The 19,382-nt window shown below is 41.2% G+C and overlaps 1 protein-coding gene across 1 annotated transcript in view; it reads left to right on the top strand.

The window, feature by feature from the left end:
- The window catches only part of EPS8 (EGFR pathway substrate 8, signaling adaptor), a 169,164-nt gene extending 149,782 nt beyond the window's left edge, over positions 1–19,382 (top strand). The window contains exons 20-23 of the mRNA XM_081082613.1: positions 5,173–5,395; positions 13,910–14,090; positions 15,934–16,063; positions 18,112–19,382. Coding sequence (XP_080938739.1) covers positions 5,173–5,395; positions 13,910–14,090; positions 15,934–16,063; positions 18,112–18,225 — 648 coding nt within the window. The 3' untranslated portion in view covers positions 18,226–19,382. The remainder of the gene's footprint in view (positions 1–5,172; positions 5,396–13,909; positions 14,091–15,933; positions 16,064–18,111) is intronic.

Below are 19,382 nucleotides of genomic sequence, written 5' to 3' on the forward strand. Positions count from 1 at the left end.
CTCTAAATGATTATTATTATAGGTATTCTGACTTTATCAAGATACACATAATTATGAATGTCTGGTCATTACCATCCTGTGAATTTAATAGAAATTATCTTGTCTTCCTGTTTCTTAGTAAGAGATACTATGATCCTGTGGGAAAGCCCCAATCTAGGTTTTGGTAGATGAGATTCTAGTCCCAGTTCTGCCCCTAACTAGCTGTGTGACCTTAAAGAAGGCGCTTCATTTTCTGTGCTCCAATTTGCTCAGCTGTGAAATGGAAGAGGTCAAGTTTCATGATCCCCACAATCCAGTCTAGATAGAAAAGTTTATTTTCTATCTCCATGTAAAAATAGCCCTCAAGTGAAAGTTGAAATATTTTCTACTGGTAACTACTGAACCACTAGCCCTTCTAATTTCATGTTATGAATGTTTTGAATGCTCTTTTTCACACTCAGTCCAGACATTCAGACACAGCAGGCCAGAGTGACCATTTTAGTAAAATGCCTTCATATTCATTCCAGCAGACCAACTGATAATATTCCGTTATTTAAAAACATTTTAAATTACTAGTAAGCTCAGAGCACTCTAGTCATCTGTTAATTAGAGGCATGGCTTTTAGTCAAGGATGGTTACTTTGTATTTTGCCTCATGTGTTGACATTTTCACAAATAAATTCTATCTATACAGGGGTTGGCAAAAGTAGGTTTACAGTTGTGAGTACATGAAATACAGTTTATTCTTGTATTATTATTATTTATTAATTATTATATTATTTATTTGTAGTACAACTGTAAACCTACCTTTGCCCACCCCTGTGTATAGATATGTATACAAATTACTACCCAATATGCACATTTACAGAATTATAAAATTTCCTGTTTAGACTGCTTACAAGTTCAAAACTCAAGCTCACTAAAAATAGATATATATTTCCTTTTGTAAAATCATCTTTACAGAAGAATTAGTCTTATATTTAATGTACTCTGTGTGTATTCTTTATAAGGGCAAGAATAAGATGAACCTATATCTTAAAATTTAAAAACATAATACTCTAATACACAAATAGTTACTGAAATACTCTATACTGTTTGCACTGTCGTGTGAGTCCATATAATTAGTTTTCCATGGCTGGATCAGAGTGGTGGAAGTTAATTATATTTTTACAAGCTCCTTCACTGGTTGATTTGTGGGGAGGTAATTTTACTGTCACAAACTAATTTGCTAACACTTTCTGATATTTGATGTGAAGTGTAACTGATATTATTTTAGTTTTGTCTCCCATGTTAACTTTCTCCTGTGATGTGATTTGCTCTACTTTTCTAATAGCAATTACTTGGGGAGCTCTCAGAGGTAACCCGCATTTGTTCCCTTGTGGCACTTCTCTTTAATATAATTTTTGGATTCCATCTCAGGACTTAACACCCTCCAAATGTTCCAGCTGTGCCTAGTTTTCACCATAGAGTTCCAAAGTGACCAAATTTAGAAGAAAAATGTGTAGGTTAAGTTTTTAAGAATAGTTCAGTTTTAATGGCTTTGTTGGGCTTGCTTGCATAGTTTCCCCTGGGAAGCAGTGTCTTGCATGAATCAGGAGCTTATCTCCAAATACCTTTCTTTAATCCTGGAGAATTCCTACTGAGCTTTAGTGGCTGAAGAAAAGTGACTCATTCTGACTTAATTATCAATAGGAAAGTAAATTTTCCATGGAGTCTAGTAATTCTGACTTATTTCAGAGAAAGAAAAAAAGACAGATTTTGTTTTAAACAGAACTTTAAATATGTGTGTGGGAGATAAAAGGCAAGAGTTGGGAAGCAACAGATATGGTGTAAAAATAGGTCAACACCAAGGTGACCAATCATCCCTGTTTGCTGAGAACTGACGGATTTGTAGGGACGTGGGCTTTCAGTGCTAGCACTGAGAAATTCCTGGGCAAACTGGGAGGAAGCAGCCAAGATTTCTTTTTTGGTTTTGAAGTTCCAGCACCCTCGGTTCAGGAGGAGAGAGCACAGGGTGCAGTTCTGCTCTCCAAAACGTTCCATAAGCCGAGGGTACATTGGAGTCATAAGTTCTCTACCTCCGACCAAAAATAGCCAAGAGACAGAAGTAATGGAACCTCAGTGCATTGGATGGTAGGTAAAGCAGAGTGGAGAAGATAGGAAGGAACATAGAAAAGTGAGTCTGAGGGTCAATAGTGATTCTATTTCCTCCACACCAAGAACGAGTCAGTTTCCAAGGAAAAGCTGACGTGGTTGCCATTTCAGAAGAGGGTGTCATGATTTGAGGAAGGCACGTTTCCCCCTTTTCATTTCAGGGGTTGGAAGCTTGAGGCAGGAAGAATCAAGAGAAGGGGAAAATAGCCCGGCTGGTGTGGCTCAGTGGTTGAGCATTGACCTATGAACCAGGAGGTCACTGGTTCGATTCCCTGTCAGGGCACATGCCCAGGTTGTGGGCTCGATCCCCCGTGTGGGGTGTGCAGGAGGGAGGCAGCCAATTGATGATTCTCTCTCATCGTTGATGTTTCTCTCTCCTTTCTTCTCTGAAATCAGTAAAAACATTTTTTTTAAAAAAAGGGGAAAATATGCAAGTAAAAATGTATGGCATAATTTATGAAAAGTTTTCATATGGTTTCTTTGAATATACATATATGGTAAATTGAATATACATATATGTGTACTGTGGAAGCCTCTGGTTCTGTTGGGTTATACTGGGGAAGCTGCACTGTGTAGCAGTGACAGGAGAACGAAGTGAGGCGCAGAGCGCTGGGAGCCTGTCTCCAGGCTCGATTGTGACAGTAACACACAGTGTACTCAGTTTTCCACAATATTGTTTTGATAGCAGAACACTAGCTGTTCTTGTTTTTAGGAAAGCCGAAAGTATGAATCATATTATGGAATGCAGAGCTGATAGCACTTTTTTTTGTTTGTTTGTTTGTTTAAGCTTTAAAAACAGCGATTTAAACTCTGACATTTTTGAAATTCTATTGTGAGAATTCACTAACCCTTCATGTTATTATGTGCAAAGGATATTCCCGTCAAGGGAACATTGCATATATTTTAATCAGATGACTTTGGTGTGTGCTAAGTATTACATTTTGGTGACGTTTGCTGTATGTGGTTTGCTTTAAATATTTTATTGGCCCAAATATAGGAACATGTTTTGTGGGGAATAATTATCATAATAAAATCAACTTAATATATTAGAAATGTTTCTAGGCCTTGAATGCTGAAAGGGTCAGCGATTTCTGCTTCTCTCCCATCTAACTCCATGGCGTGCTCCATGAATCGCAGCCTTGCTCCTTCCCCCTTCCAGTACCTCGCAGCATGATAAACACCTCTCCATTCTGCTTTCATCCTGGCTCTGTACCCTTCCCACCTTCTCCACCCACTGGCTGGTGAGTCGTAGCTTTTAAAGAGACAGCAGGAAAGAGCCAAGGCCTTGCCCACGCTGGTTTCCACAGGTGTTACTCATTTGCTGTGCAGCGGACTATGATGGTGGTTGGTGTGTTGTTTTTTTGAATAATGATTTAATTAAAAGTGATATTTGTGTGTGGTGTGTATTTTTATGTTTTTGATCTCTGTGGAAATTGGGGAGGCCTCTAAAAATCACCATTACCTTATATTTGGGCCAATTTAGAAATTAAAAGTAAATAGCACTTTTCTAACCAAAGGACCAGATTACCAAAAGGCCTGCATTTTGCATGTTATCTGCTAATCCTGGATTTAGAATAACTAAAATTGTTTGAGTGCAGTATCTAAACTTTATGCAAATTACACGTCCATTGCTCTGTATATTTGACTCTACAACAAAATAAGTGCCTTTTGTGAATTTGGAACTGGTTTTAATGCAATTTTCTATTAGTTAAAATTATTTTATTTAAAGTTTTAGCTATTGTGTGTGGTTTAAGAGGGAATATATATGAATACTGTTTTATCATAGCCTATAATGATTTGCAAGTTATTGAAAGTTAATTGTGTATTCTATCTCATCCACTTTTTAAAAAAATATATTTTATTGATATTTTACAGACAGGAAGGGAGAGGGATAGAGAGTTAGAAACATCGATGAGAGAGAAACATCGATCAGCTGCCTCCTGCACACCTCCTACTGGGGATGTGCCCGCAACCCAGGTACATGCCCTTGATCGGAATCGAACCTGGGACCTTTCAGTCCGCAAGCTGACGCTCTAGCCACTGAACCAAACCGGTTAGGGCCATCCACCTTTTTTAATACAAATCCCCACATGGCCTTTGTTCTAATATATGTTTTTGAGTTTCAGTCATCACCATATAATTAGATGTACTATTACCCTCAGCACTATCCATCCACAACATTCCCATTTTAACACTGAAAATATCTAACTGTAAGAAGTTAGCATTAAGATGATGGCACAGAGTTATGACTTGAATAAATTAACATTTAAAAATTGCTTGCTTACTTTACAACAAAGTTCTTTTAGCTACCGAAATACTGCCCTCTTCTTAACATATTACTTAGAAACAAAATTAAACATTTTTAATATAACATACATTTAAAGTAAAGAATAGGTAATGCTCTGTGTTATTGATATTTAGCCTTCCAGTGCAATGAGAAGTTTTTATTAATGAAAATTATGAAATAATCAGAAATCCTTTGACCTACTCTGGTTGTATATGATTCCAAGTTCAAATTTCGTTTTCTTAACATTTGTTATTACTATTAATACTTCTGTTTCCTATTGGTATATTCTTTTGACTCCATAATTTACATTTTGATTTGAACAAGTACATAGAGCAGGGGTGGGCAAACTTTTTGACTCGAGGGCCACAATGGGTTCTTAAACTGGACCGGAGGGCCGGAACAAAAGCATGGATGGAGTGTTTGTGTAAACTAATATAAATTCAAAGTAAACATCATTACATAAAAGAGTACGGTCTTTTTTTTTTTTAGTTTTATTCATTTCAAACGGGCCGGATCCGGCCCGCGGGCCGTAGTTTGCCCACGGCTGACATAGAGTATTCATTTTTTAATGATTATTATACTATATAGGACTGGGATGTGTGTGTATATGTCTGTGTATAGACATGTACATATATAAATTTGCAATTAAGTTTACAAGTAAATTACCAAAAATGTCCTGTCAAAGTACACTTTGTTTTCCTAGGCTAGGTTTATGTTTTTACAACTTCAAATTAATTGTTTATCTTTTTACAGAAGCAGAGGATGGAGTATGGTCCAAAGCCCACTGACCCTCCCTCTGCTCCGTCGCCTCCTCCAACGCCAGCTCCTGTTCCTGTCCCCCTCCCACCGACCACTCCAGCACCCGTTCCCGTGTCAAAGGCCCCTGCAAACGTCACCCGTCAGAACAGCAGCTCCAGTGACAGTGGTGGCAGTTTTATGCGAGATAGCCAGAGGCACAAACAGCTGCCCGTGGATCGTAAGTTCCCCGGGGTGGGGGTTGGGGGGAGGAGCGCACAAAAACTGCACAGTGCGTTCTGCAAGTTAAAAGCACTGCTAGGTAAAATATTGTTTATTATTGGTTTTACTGGCACTAAATATTAAATATAAATAATAGTCCTTTATACGTGCATCATGCTTGGTAGATTGCAAAGATTTTCACCTTGTTTTCTTTATCCTCCAAGTAATTTTGAAAAACAGGAAGCTCTTTCCTCCAGTGTGTGTATTTCTACACATATTCCAACACTGTCATGGTGGTGGGTTGAAGACTCTGGAGCCACACATACTTGACTGTGCACACTGACACATCACTTACTGACTGTGTGTCCTGACTCTGTGTCCTTCAACAATTTAATAATCCTCTGTACTTCGATATCTGAAAAATGGGGAGAAATAGTGGTTTCTACTTCTACGAGTGATTGTGAAGATTCAATGAGATAATGCATAGGGAGCACTTAGATCAGTTGTTCTTGGTCAGAGGTGATTTTACCCTCCTCCCCCCAGGGACATGTGGTATTGTCTGAAGATGTACTTTGATCACCTTTGGGTAGATGCTACTGGCATCTAATAGTTAGATCCAGGGAGGTTTAGCAGTATCTTAAAATGAACAGGACCCCCTTCTCCCCCACCCCCAACAGAATTATCTGGCCCAAAATGTCGGTGGTGTTGAGGTAGAAAAGCCCTGGTTGATTTTGACCAATATGCCACATTATAAGCAGTCAGTAAATATTTGCTGATATCATCATCTCTATTATCACCATAGTTTTCCTGCTCCTTTTCCTTATATTTACTATTCTTGCATATATATATATATATATATATATATACACATACATACACACACAGGAATACTAACTTAATATGACCATTTTGCCAATAGCAGTTTCAAATTTGGTCTCTGGATTCAGATTTCATGTAATTATATTTTAACTTTAGTCTTTCATAAATTTAAATTTGAACGGTTTCTGTGAAAACCAGATTTAAATAAACAAAAAGAAAAAACACTGTGACCAACTTTGGATTAACCTTTTTAGTACTGGGAATAGCAATGTAGATAATTTGAAAACTAAAGATAATTCTAACATAATTTTTATTTTGCTATACCTTTTTATATATTTCTGGTCCATTTACTCTTTAAATTATGTTTTATAAGCATTATAAAATTATTTTGCATCATCTATATTTGATAGATAAAAATTTGTAGAAAACTGGAACCAGGAATGCATTTCTTCACTCTGGTGTGTGTGTGTAAAGGATATGTAATATATAAAGGGTGTGTGTATATAAAGGGTACTTAATATATAAAGGGTCTGTGTGTGTGTGTGTGTGTGAAGGGTATCTATATATATAAAAGCCTAAGTGACCGTCTGAGCATTCGACCTGCCAACAGTAGCTATGATGCACAATGACCACCAGGGGGCAGACACTCTGACCAATAGCTATGACATGCACTGACCACAAGGGGAAAGATGCTCAACACAGGAGCTGCTGAGCTGTGGTGATTTAGCAGCTGCGGTTTTTGGGTGACGCACCTGGAACCAGAGAGGAGGGAGCCTGATTCCAGGGTGTGTCACCCGAGAACCATCCTCTTGCAATCGGGACCCCTCAGGGGATGTCAGAGAGCCAGTTTCAGCCAGATCCCCACAGACCAGGCCAAGGGACCCCACCGGTGCACAAATCTGTGCACCGGGCTTCTAGTTTAGTATATAAAGGGTGTGTGTGTGTGAAGGATATTTAGTATATAAAGGATGTGTGTGTGTGAAGGATATCTAGTATATAAAGGGTGTGTGTGTGTGTGAGAAGGATATATATATATATATGTGTATATATATAAAGCCTAAGTGACCATTATGATCGAACAACTGGAATGACCAGTCGACCAGTTGCTATGACACACATTGACCACCAGGGGGCAGATGCTCAATTCAGGAGCTGCCCCCTGATGGTCAGTGCACTCCCACAGCCAACCTCCCATGGACCCTCCCCCTGGCCATAACCTCCCCCTGATTGGCCCCAATTGGAGGGGTGGTGGCCGCCAATCTCCCATGGCCCCTCCCCCCAGCTGGCCAACCCCCCTGATGGCCCCAATGGGGGGGCCATCTGGCCAACCTCCCGCAGCCCCTCCTCTCTGCCGGCCGGCCCCCGACCCGATAGGCCCCAATCGCCAGCCAGGCTGAGAGATGCCACCCATGCACGAATTCGTGCACTTGGCCTGTAGTTTAGTATCTAAAGGGTGTGTGTGAAGGATATTTTTCATTCTCTCAATATGGCCTCTCTTGGGGCTCCATTCTGAGTTCTTTTCACCTAGGCTGGCCAAACCTCTATAGGGTGAGGGTCCCCACTGGGGGGGGGGGCTTGACCAGCCTGCAAACAGCCATCAGCCCCTCACCCAGGCTGGCCAGGCACCCCAGCGGGACCCCCACCCTGATCCGGGACGCCCTTCAGGGCAAACCAGCCAGCCCCGACCCATGCACCAGGCCTCTATCCTATATAATAAAAGGGTAATATGCAAATTGACCCTAACAGCAGAACAACTGGGAATGACTGGTCACTATGACACACATTGACCACCAGGAAGCAGATGCTCAATGCAGGAGCTGTCTGTCCCCTGGTGGTCAGTGTGCTCCCACAGGGGGAGCTCTGCTCAGCCACAAGCCAGACTGACGGCTGCCAGCACAGCGGTGGTGGCGGGAGCCTCTCCCGCCTCCTCAGCAGCACTAGGATGTCTGACTGCAGCTTAGGTCTGCTTCCTGTTGGTAAGTGGACATCCCCTGAGGGCTGCCGGGCTGCCAGAGGGATGTTTGACTGCCAGCTTGGGCCCGATCCCCCAGAGAGCGGGCCTAAGCCAGCAGGTGGACATCCTTCGAGGGGTCCCAGACTGTGAGAGGGCACAGGTCGGGCTGAGGAACCCCCCCGAGTGCACAAATTTTTGTGCACCAGGCCTCTAGTCCTATGTAATAAAAGCCTAATATGCTAAGTGTCCGGTCAGCCGGTCGGTCATTCAACCAATCAAAGCATAATATGCTAATGATATGTTAAGGGTGCTCAACCTCTTGCACTGACCACCAGGGGGCAGATGCTCCAACTGGGAGTTTAGCTTGCTGTTGAGGTCCAGTCGATCGGGACTGAGCGAGATGGGCTGGACATGCCCTGGAATCCTCCTGCGTCCCTCCCTGGCCCCGATCATGCAGGGGTCCCTTGGCCTGGCCTGTGCCCTCTCGCAATCCGGAGCCCCTCAGGGGATGTCGGAGAGCCAGTTTCAGCCCAACAGTGGAACGACTGGTCACTGTAATGTGCACTGACCACTGGGGAGCAGATCCTCAGTGCAGGAGCTGCCCCCCGGTGGTCAGTGCGCTCCCACAGGGGGAGTGCCGCTCAGCCAGAAGCTGTGCTCATGGCTGGCGAGCGCAGCACCAGTGGCGGGAGTTTCTCCCGCCTCTGCGGCAGCACTAAGGATGTCCGACTGACAGGTTAGGCCCACTCCCTGCGAGAGGGCGCAGGCCGGGCTTGGACGCCCCCTCCCCCAAGTGCATGAATTTCATGCACCGGGCCTCTAGTTAACTTTATAGTTGTAATTTAATGCTTAAGATTCAAATTCAAAACCAAATTACTGAATCTTTCACTCCTATTGTATCCTACTGTTTTTCTCACCTCAGTAAACCTCAGCAACTTCTATTCAATTGTGGCCAATTTTGATACATTAAAAAAGAAAGAAAAAGAACAAGTAAAACTATTACTACTTAATTGTTCTAGAAATTCTGGTTAAGTGGGTGAAGCGTAAGCCTATTTTATACATTACCCTCTCTCCCGAGGGTTGAGCCAATTTAAAATCACCTTCTTATCTACATCTTGATCTCACCAAAAAAACTAACGGAAAAACGAAGTTTTGGAAAAACAATGAACTCTGTGCAGCTAAAACCAATGTGTGTGTGTGTGTGAGAATGTGTCTAAGTGTGTGTAAGTATATGCTACTAAATTTTAAAAAAACATTTGTGTATTTTTAAAAGATGTTTATATGTTTTCAAAGACACCAAAGACATAGTTTTGTGATGAGAAAGTTCTATAAATGTTTTTATTGATTTCTCTATGGGAAAGACATTTCCTGTTAGAAAGTTCTGTTCTTCATTCTGTCACAAGTTTATGACATTTCCCTCATTGGATACGTCAGCACAGTAATCTTCGATACCGTGACAGTCTTTCCAGGCCTAGGATCAGAGTTCATAGGCATCCAGCCCCCGATTGGGCGGTCTGTGGGTTGGGACAGTTTGTTCTTTGTCCTAGTCTAAGAAACTAAGAATAACCTAATGGGAACGAGGATAGTTGGAATACTTTAAAGATAGAGAACTCTCTTGGTAATTGTGACTCATCATTTTCAAGTCTGTTTTTCATAAGTAAAAGAGGGACTTTGCTCTATAAAATACAGCCTCTCTCCCAAAATTAACGCATGTGCTTGTTTCCTTAAAATAATAAAAAATTTATATTTACTCACATAAAATTCCTTTTAAAGATATCTCAAAAATATGGTTTGACATTAAATAAATATATTTCATTTTACAAAATAAGTATTTTTGGATAGCTTCTTCTTGAGTACTTTTGGAGAACAGCTTGTTTTCTGAATGGCTGTTGGAGGGTCTCAGCAGTCATTTAGAACCAGGTAGACATGTGCATTCACTGATTGCCTGAGTTCTGTCAAAGTACGCGACGATGCTGCCTCCAGTATTCTCTGCTTACTGCCTGGACTTGTGGTAAAAAGAAAATGGAAGGAACCACAAAGCCAATACTCCCGCAGAAAAATGTTACTAAATAGCCATGAATAAGGGGAAAGGTCGGCATGGCAGTTTGTAAAATGCAGCAAGAACCAGACTCCTTTTGCCCAGCCACGCTATCTGCTTGGAGGCCCGTGTCATATAAACTTTTCAAATAGACTTACCGGAGGGTTCAAAAAGGCTTTCTCTCCTCAATTTGAAGATATCAGTGCTTTAGTTGTTTTGCATTTCTTCCATGCCTTTGAAATGTTAGCCCTTATTATTTGGGTTTAATCATTTGTAATCAGAAGTGTCATTTTAGAAAGAGTTGTAAAGTTAGTCTGGTTTGTTGTTGTGTACCAGAACATCGCCAATGGAAACCAAAGCCAGGGCACATTACAAGAGGTGTTTGTACTCCCTGGAAAATGACCATGGTGTGGACAGACCACAGGTGATCACGCAGTGGCCGAGTCAACAGACAAGAAAATAAATCTCTTCGTGAAGTGATCATTTTTCTTTTTTATTCCTTTGAGAAAGTATGATGTGATTTGAAAGAGTTAATAAATGAAATGCATGCAATGAGTTGCTTAAATGTGACAGTCCATAATAGTTCCTGTCACTCCTTCTAGCCCTCTCATCCTCCCTCCCTCCTTCTCACCCTTCTTCTCTCCCTCCCTGTCTCCCTTCCTCCCTCGCTCTCTCCCTCCTTTCTTCCCTCCCTCCCTCCCTCCCTTTTTTCCATCTCTCCCTCCCTTTGTCCATGTCCATCCCTTCCCTGCTCTCTTCTTTTCCCCTATTTTCTTTTGATGACTTCTTCAAAACGTTTCCTGAATACTTGAATTGAAGCAATTAAAACAAAGTAGACTGAAATAACACTATATGAGTTTTGCCATACTTTCACTTATTTCTCAGGGACACCAAACACTTTCTAAAACACTCTCCTTGGGGAAGGATGGGGAAGGGAGATCATAGTGTAATGGTCACAAAAAGCTCTCTTTGTGACCTGGTCATTAATTAAGTGGATTACTACATATCAGGTCTTTGTACTTAATCCTTGAAGGTGATACACAAATAATATATCTGTATTTTTTAAATACACAAACATATTAGTCCCCTTCCCATGCATTTATTTCTTCCCCATTTTTCTCATAAAGAAGTGTTCATGTATGCATTCTTTCCTTAAGCATAAAATAAGTAGGGGAGAGTCATAGTAGGTAAGTCAAACAAAGGTAGTTTCAATGACTATGGCCATAAACTCGCTGAGTCTAAGTCAGAAACCAGTTCTTGCTAAATTCTGCTACTAATTAACAATGTGGTTATGACACATCATTTTTCCTCTTTTGGCATTCATTTTGTTATCTAGTTATTTTAGAGCTTTGCTTAATAATGTTTCTCAAAGTCTCAGTGAAAACGGCAGCAGAATGCCTCATTCATTCATTTAAGTCAGAGGTTATTTATTGAATTCCTACACTGTTCCAGATAAAGCAAACAAAACAGCCAAACTTGTTTTTCGCCTCAGGCATCTGTTTTAATGAAAGGATAGAGGTAGGTAGGTAGGTAGGTAGGTAGACAGGTAGATAGATACTAGTAGGTGGATAAATTGATACTGAATTTAGAAGGTGCTAAGTGACCAAGAATGATAAAGCCTGTGATGGGGAGGAGGTTGCAATTTTAAACGGGGGAAATCTAAGGGAGAGAAGGAGAACCATAGGGCTGTGTGTGGAGGAAGCATTCCAGGCAGAGGCTCTTAAATGTGAAGAGCACCAAGGAAACCACTGGAAACGAGAGTGGAGGGGTTGGAGGTCATGGAGGGCCTTTTCCTGGGAGTAATTGGGAGGAGAAGAGTTGCAATATCCGACTTACACTTTTAAAAAGATCATTTCAGCTGTTGTATTGAGAAAAGAATGAAGAGCAAGAGGTGGGTAGTGGAGAGGAGAAGCAGGGCGAACTGTGAATAGGCTGGTGGCTTAGACCAAGCTGGTAATGGGAAAAAAATGGAGTGGAGTGGTTGGATTTTTGTTATATTTTGATGGCAGGATTAACCGGATGTGCTGATGAATTGGATGTTATCAAGGACAAAAGGGACTCAGCATAGCTCCATGGTATTCTGCCACAGGAACTGGAAAAATAGAATTATCTTTAACTAGGCTGGGAAGTCTAGCATAAAAGCAAGCTCCAGGAAGAAGATAAGCAGATAGGATTGGACATGTTATATTTGAGATCTCTAGTACACATCTAAACGACTCCATCAAGGAGGCCGTGGGCATGTGGATCCAAAGTCCCAGGAACATCTGGACTGGAGAAATCATTGCCGACATTAGCTTCTCAGTGGCATTTACAGCCCTGAGCCTAGTCCCATTGGTCACTGATGGTGTGAGTGCAGGCAGAGGGGAGGTCCCAGGGTGCCCTGGGCTATTTCCATGTTACTTAGTTGGGGAGATGAGAATATTCAGCAAAGTATACTGAGAAGGAGAGGCCCAGGGAGACATAGCAGGAGTGTGGTGTCCTGAAGGCCACAAGAAGTGTTTCCGGAAATTGCCTCCCTCAGTGTTGCTGATAGGTTAAGGGAGACAAGGACTGGGAATCTCCCATTGGAGCTTAGCAAAGTGTCGTGGAGGGAGGGCCAGGAGCCTAATGACAGTGAATGTAAGAGAACGTTGGAGAATGGAAGTGGGGTGCACTCATATAGACAGCTTTTCGGAGAGTTTTGCTGAAAGGAGAGCAGAGAAATGGGCAGGAATGGGAGGGACCATGGGGTCAAGAAAGGGCTTATTTAAAGATGAGAAATAATAAGATAATCATAGCATGTTAGTGTGCTGATGAAAGGATTTAGTGCAAGAGGGAAATTGGGGACCCAAGATAAGTAGAGGAGACATTACCATCCAATATTTAAATGGAGGACAGGGGGCCTGTGCGTGTAGAGGGGTGGCCCGAGTAGCATCGTGTAATAGGAAAGAAGGAGGAAGGCAGCAAGTGCGGGGAGCGTGCTGGGTGGTGAGGAGAGCTGTAGAGGAACTTAGGGAGATTCTCTTCTAACGTTTTAAATATTTTTTCAGAAATTAAGAAAATGAGATTATCAGTTTAGGGTAAGGATTGGGTAGTAAGGTGCTGGAGGTTTACAGAGAAAGAAGATAGTAAATACCTGTGGAAAAGTGGGCAATTATATGTCTAGCACAGCATTTCTCAACCTGAGCCCTGTTGACATTTTGGGCTGGATAATTCTTCTGCAGGAGACTGACCTGTGCATTGTAGATGGTTCTGTGCATCCCAGGCCTCTACCCATCACCCCAACTGTGGCATCCAAAAGTGGCTCCGGCCATTGTCAGACGTCTCCTGGGGTCAAACTTTCCAGCCATAGAGACCACTGGCCTAAGGAAATGTAGTGTGATTGTCAGAGGGCGTTAACAACCCAGTTGAGGTTCACGTTCATGAATTTAACATGAGACCATTCAACATTGTTGTGTTATACTCAGTGGGCAGGTGCAGGCACAGAATAAGCAGAAAGTTAGGTTTAACAAGCGTTGGGGTTCTGCCAAGTGAGTACAATAAAGAGAGAAAAGAAAAGCTAGGGAGTGGTTTTAATAATTGATCACGGAATTTGTGCTGAGTGAGGATGAAAGTGAGGAAGGATGGTTGGAACACTAGGTAATATACGTTCTATGGGGTGGAAGGATTATTGGCATTGGGGTTCTGGAGAGTGAGATGTGTTAGGAGTTTTCAGAAATAACCTACTCGGTGTCGGTGTCTAGGAAGAAAATCGCAGATGGAGGAGGTGCAGGACGAGCTCATCCACAGGCTGACCATTGGCCGGAGTGCGGCCCAGAAGAAGTTCCATGTGCCACGGCAGAATGTGCCAGTTGTCAACATCACTTACGACTCCACACCAGAGGACGTGAAGACGTGGTTACAGTCAAAGGGCTTCAACCCTGTGTAAGTCTCTCTGGGAGTTCCCCACAGTTTCGTGTGTAAGCATGCATTGTTTTCACTCTCATCACCAAGATGTCACAAATGACTCTAGAAATGCAAGAGCCCAAACTGCCTTTGTTAATCTCAGGAAATGGCTGTAGCTGTTTATAGCTAAAAAAAAAAGACTTGGAAGAAGCAGAAATAACTCTTCTTTGAGGGCACCCTGTTTTCTGAGTGGTGGTGTCGCATCCCTGGTCCCTTCAGTGAACTTTCTGCAGCTTTGAGACTGCGGCTTCCCGTCTCCCTTCTCAGGCCACTCGAGAGGGACTGTCTTAGGCAGACTCCAGACCATGCAGGGCAGAGAGCCGACTCTCTCCTGCTGCGGGATATAGTACCAGGCAAATAAAAAACAGGTAACATTGCCTATTGTGAACCATAATCTAATCAGTCTTTTCCTTTAGTGAACCCATGTTAAAGTTTCTAACATACCTATTATTTTTGTGAACAGCTTATGTGTTTGTTTGTTTTTAAAACTCCCTTTACTTGATTTTGAGTCTCTGTACACACTCTTTTTAAATGATTAAAAATTTTCTCAAGTACAGTTTACATTCAATCTTATTTTGTATTAGTTTCAGGTATTCAGCATGGTGGTTAGACAATCATATACTTTACAAAGCATTCCCCCGATATTTCCAGTACCCACCTGGCACCATGCATAGTTATTGCAGTATTATTGACTGTGTTCCCTATGCTGTGCTTCACATCCCTGTGACTGTTCTGTAGCTACCAGTCTGTACTTCTCAATCCCTCCACCTTTTTCACCCATTCCCCCAACTCCCTCCCCTCTGGCAACTATGTCTGTTTCTGTTTTATTTATTTTGTTCGTTAGATTTCACATGTAAGTGAAATCATATGGTATTTGTCTTTGTCTGACTGACTCATTTCACTTAGCATAATACCTTCTGGGTCCATCCATGCTGTTGCAAATGGTAAGGTTTCATTCTTTTTTATGGCTGTTTATTATTCAGATTTTTAAACCTTTTTTCTTATTATTACTTAAGAAGATCCCTTAACATTTCTTGTAATACTTGTTTGGTGGTGATGAACTCCTTTCAGCTTATGTGTTTTGACACAGTAAATTATTTAACTAACACATATTCAAGAAAACTTGAGTATTATAAACTCACTTGCCCAGGATGACTTAAAAGTGAGATTCACTGGTTAGTCGATTACCTTTTACTAGAAAGTTCTCTCTTCTTCCTATGAAACATAAAATTTCAAGGAATTGGTCCTAAACAATAATGATACTACACCAATTGGCTCCTTTCTGATACTTTATAATCATATAGCAGGGGTGGGGAACGTCTTACCTGTGGGCCATATAAGGCTGTTGAAATCATTTGGTCTGGCCCTGCCAAGGCATTAGGGGTGAGTTTATTAAATGTTTGACCAAATATAGCAGGCTACTTTTTAGGTGTATAATTTTGTATGGCTTGAGAATCTATAATAATAAAAGTGTAATATGCTAATTAGACTGGACAGCCAACAACCTTCCAGACAATCTTCCGTACGAAGTCGCGGCTGCGAAGACCTGCTCTTGCACAAATTTCATGCATTGGGCCTCTAGTGATGTTATAAATATCCAAATGGCCCTTGGCAGGAAAAAGGTTCCCCACCCCTGTGATATAGCCTCCGGGTCATATCACGCATGTCCCTGTCCTTATCTGGACTTAGCAGTGTAGTACCATTTGATGAGTTCTAGTGTATGGAACACTTAGAAAAGAGGTTATAGCAGGACCAGAAATGCTTTCTTTTCTTTTTAATAGACAATATTTCTAATCCTCTATTTCTTTGTCCTTTTTTTTAGGACTGTCAATAGCCTTGGAGTATTAAATGGTGCACAACTTTTCTCTCTCAATAAAGATGAACTGAAGACAGTCTGCCCGGAAGGGGCCAGAGTCTTTAACCAAATCACCGTCCAGAAAGCCGCATTAGAGGTAGGACTTGTCAGCCTGAGGTGGTGGTGTGCATTCGTCAGGAGTGTAGACCCTAATTGAAAGCTCTGAACTCATCTGTTTATGTCCGTATTGGTCAGTTTCCCTTCCAAACAGAGCTGCATTAAGTTTGACTCAGCATTTGCAATTTGTCACCAGGGACCATCATTGACCATTTGCAGGGAGATTAATTTGTTATAAATGCTCGTGTAACAGGAAGCTAGGGCATATACTTTTGGACATTTCATGAAAACATAGTGTTCTCATTTTATATGCATTAGCTATTTCTGTAGGAATTTCCATTTTGACACAGTAACGGACATTTACTTCTGGGTGAGTAAATGCCTTAAGAGGCCAGAACTCTTTTGCCTGTTTTTAATGTTTAGTTTGGAGACTCTAGTAGGTTAGAGGTTACAAGTTCTTAAAACCGTGGCTGTGTGTCTCAGGCCTCGTTATACATCTAAACAGTCAGAGGGAAAATACCTGCGAGGCATCATGAACATAGGGAGCCTCAGGGTAGTTATTTAGTCCTGGTTGTCTGTGTAGAAGCAGAGTAGATAATTTCTAGATTGTACGTATTTAAGCTTTCACTATCCTACTCCACTTAAAAATGGGCCTTGGAGGGGCAGTTTCCAACTTTACATCTCACAGCACTTAATCGCCTTCGTTTTTTGTTCTACTTGGACTCAAATGAAAGGAGATAGGCTTTGGCGTGAAATTGATACATGATTATCTCCAGCAGGTATATTATGCAAATTCAGTACTCAACTCAGAGTAAAATAGCTTCAGGCATACAACCCTGTAACTATTCTCATTCAGGAAAATTCTACTTCCCTTGGAAATTTTCCCATATTGATCTGTACGTATCAGGCTCCCTGCATATGGAATATGAATAAGGAAGTATATCTTTGCCAAGGCAGTTTTGTTAGCATTATAATACATTCTAATTTTATTGAGAGTGTATACATACTTCCTGAGGGTATGATAAAAGTGTCGTATTCCTAGCGTTGCTGGATTCCTTTTGTCCAGAGTCCCTATCATTGTCATTTGCCCTGACTGCCCATGTCCTCCTGGTCCCTCGCTCCTGTTCCTCTGGCTGTGAATTGAGGCAGAGACTGACTACCTGAGGTTCTTCATCCTCCTCAGCCGCCTTCCCACCACGCCCCTCTCTTGCATCTAGTTCATTTATTAGATTACTTACCTGTGTTTCCAGAAACTTTGATTGATAAGAGCAGGATAAGGAGGATGCACAGGGGTTGCAGGAGGGCTTGGAAAGGAGAAGGCCGAGCTGACGTCAGAAGGTCAGCACCGTGTGGAGGGAACTCGGAGTGTTCGTTCTGAGACAGTCTTTGGGCCTGAATTCGAATTCCCTAAAGGGGTGTGCGTTATCTTCTCAGAGCTAACAAGGGTTCTTTGAGAATTTTCCATCCTGTTATGCTTATTGTACACGTATCTTCTTTCTCCCGGGGGATCTAGAGCTGTCGACATGTATTATTATTATTATTATTATTTATTTATTTATTTATTTTTTAATCCTCACCCGAGGATATTTTTCTCCATTGATTTTCAGAGAGAGTGGAAGGGAGGGAGTGGGGAGGCAGAGAGAGAGAGAGAAAGAAACATTGAAGTGAGAGAGACACATAGATTGGTAGCCTCCTACACTCACCCTAATCAGGGCTGGTGATCAAACCTGCAATCCAGGTACATACCCTTGCCCAGGAATAAAACCTGAGGTCTGTCAGGCTGATGCTTTAACCACTGAACCATACCAGCCAGGACTGTCCACATGTATTATTGATATGTCCTCATCATGTTCAAATGAAAGTCATGATGAGCGAGCGAATGCCCTAAGACACTATATAAATAAAAAAATATATTAATGTGATAGTGACACCCAGAAGCATCACTTACATGAAGGGCAGCCTTGAGGTTTCCCTCTAACCGATATTAGAAGTAAACACAAAGGGTTTTTACCCTGCGCTGTTGGATGCTGTGCCCTTCAGCCTGCACAAAGCAGTAACCACCTTGTCGGAACCGTGCTTACTTTTCAGGATAGCAGCGGCAGCTCTGAATTGCAAGAAATCATGCGAAGACGACAGGAAAAAATCAGCGCTGCGGCCAGTGATTCAGGAGTGGAATCTTTTGATGAAGGAAGCAGTCACTAACTTCTTCGTTTGTTTTTAAACTCCATTTACATTTTTGGCATTATTCCAATGTGCTTTGTTTTAAGAAGCCATGAAGGGAATGTCAGTTTTATCTCCTGGTACACTTTATTTATCGCCATAAAAATAACAATGCAAACATAAGTAAGTAGAGGACTTGGCTTCTGGGCCCATTATTTTTATTAAAACTGAAAAAATTCTCATTGAATTTTTTGCCCTTGGGAAATATTTTCTTAACCAAGATGAGGTGTGTTTTTTTTTATTGGATTAATTACTTCATCCTCATCTCAGTGTAGAGGCAGGCATTTTTGACGGTGGTGAAGTTATGTATCGCAGCAAAACAAAGACACTGCCCATGATTCGAAATCTAACAATTCCAGATTTGCCTGTGAGTTACTTTAGGCTAGCTTCTGCGTACTTGGGTCTCTTGTTTGACATACTCAGTGATAGAATATTTTGCTTTATTTAAAGTTCTCAATGCCAACACTTTTTAAAAGATAAAAACATTTAATGAACTGTAAAAATACAACAAGGCCTTGGACGTGCAAATATAAACCTACGAAGCATTCCCGAGACATTCTCTTTGTCATGGCTCTGTTGCTTACAGTTCCTTGTATAGCTTGGATATTGATTTAGCTTCTATCCTGCTTATTATCTGTTCTGTGTTCTTATATATGAGAAAGCACAAGTGGAAAAGAGGTCATATATATTCAAACTATGTCCCAGGAAGTAGCCTGCATTGGTGTGAGTTACAGTATTTTGCTTAATGAAGGTCTCAGTTCTGAATATTCATGTTAGTTGTTAAAAGGAAATTGGGGCCATTTTATGTGTTTATCTGTGTCAAGTTTTTCTGGTAATAAGAAACACTTAATTTACACATATGTTAATCCTGTGAAAGATTCTAGATCTAGAAAAGAAAGATACTTAACCTTCAACAAATGTTATTTTTGGAAACACGATTTTTGTCATTAAATGTTATATTATTTCACATATATAAAACAGATGTTATGTAAGAATGTTGTATATTTTAACATAAATCCATTTAGAGAGATTATCTAGATTCATTAATTTTCATAGTGCCTTTTTCACATGCGTCAGCTGGAAAGTCTGCAATAAACAGTATTTGCTGTATATTAATAAATGGTTTCTGCATCATTGGC

Source organism: Myotis nattereri, assembly GCF_964212035.1.
Source record: "Myotis nattereri genome assembly, chromosome: 2".
In the NCBI taxonomy this organism is placed as follows: Eukaryota; Metazoa; Chordata; class Mammalia; order Chiroptera; family Vespertilionidae; genus Myotis; species Myotis nattereri.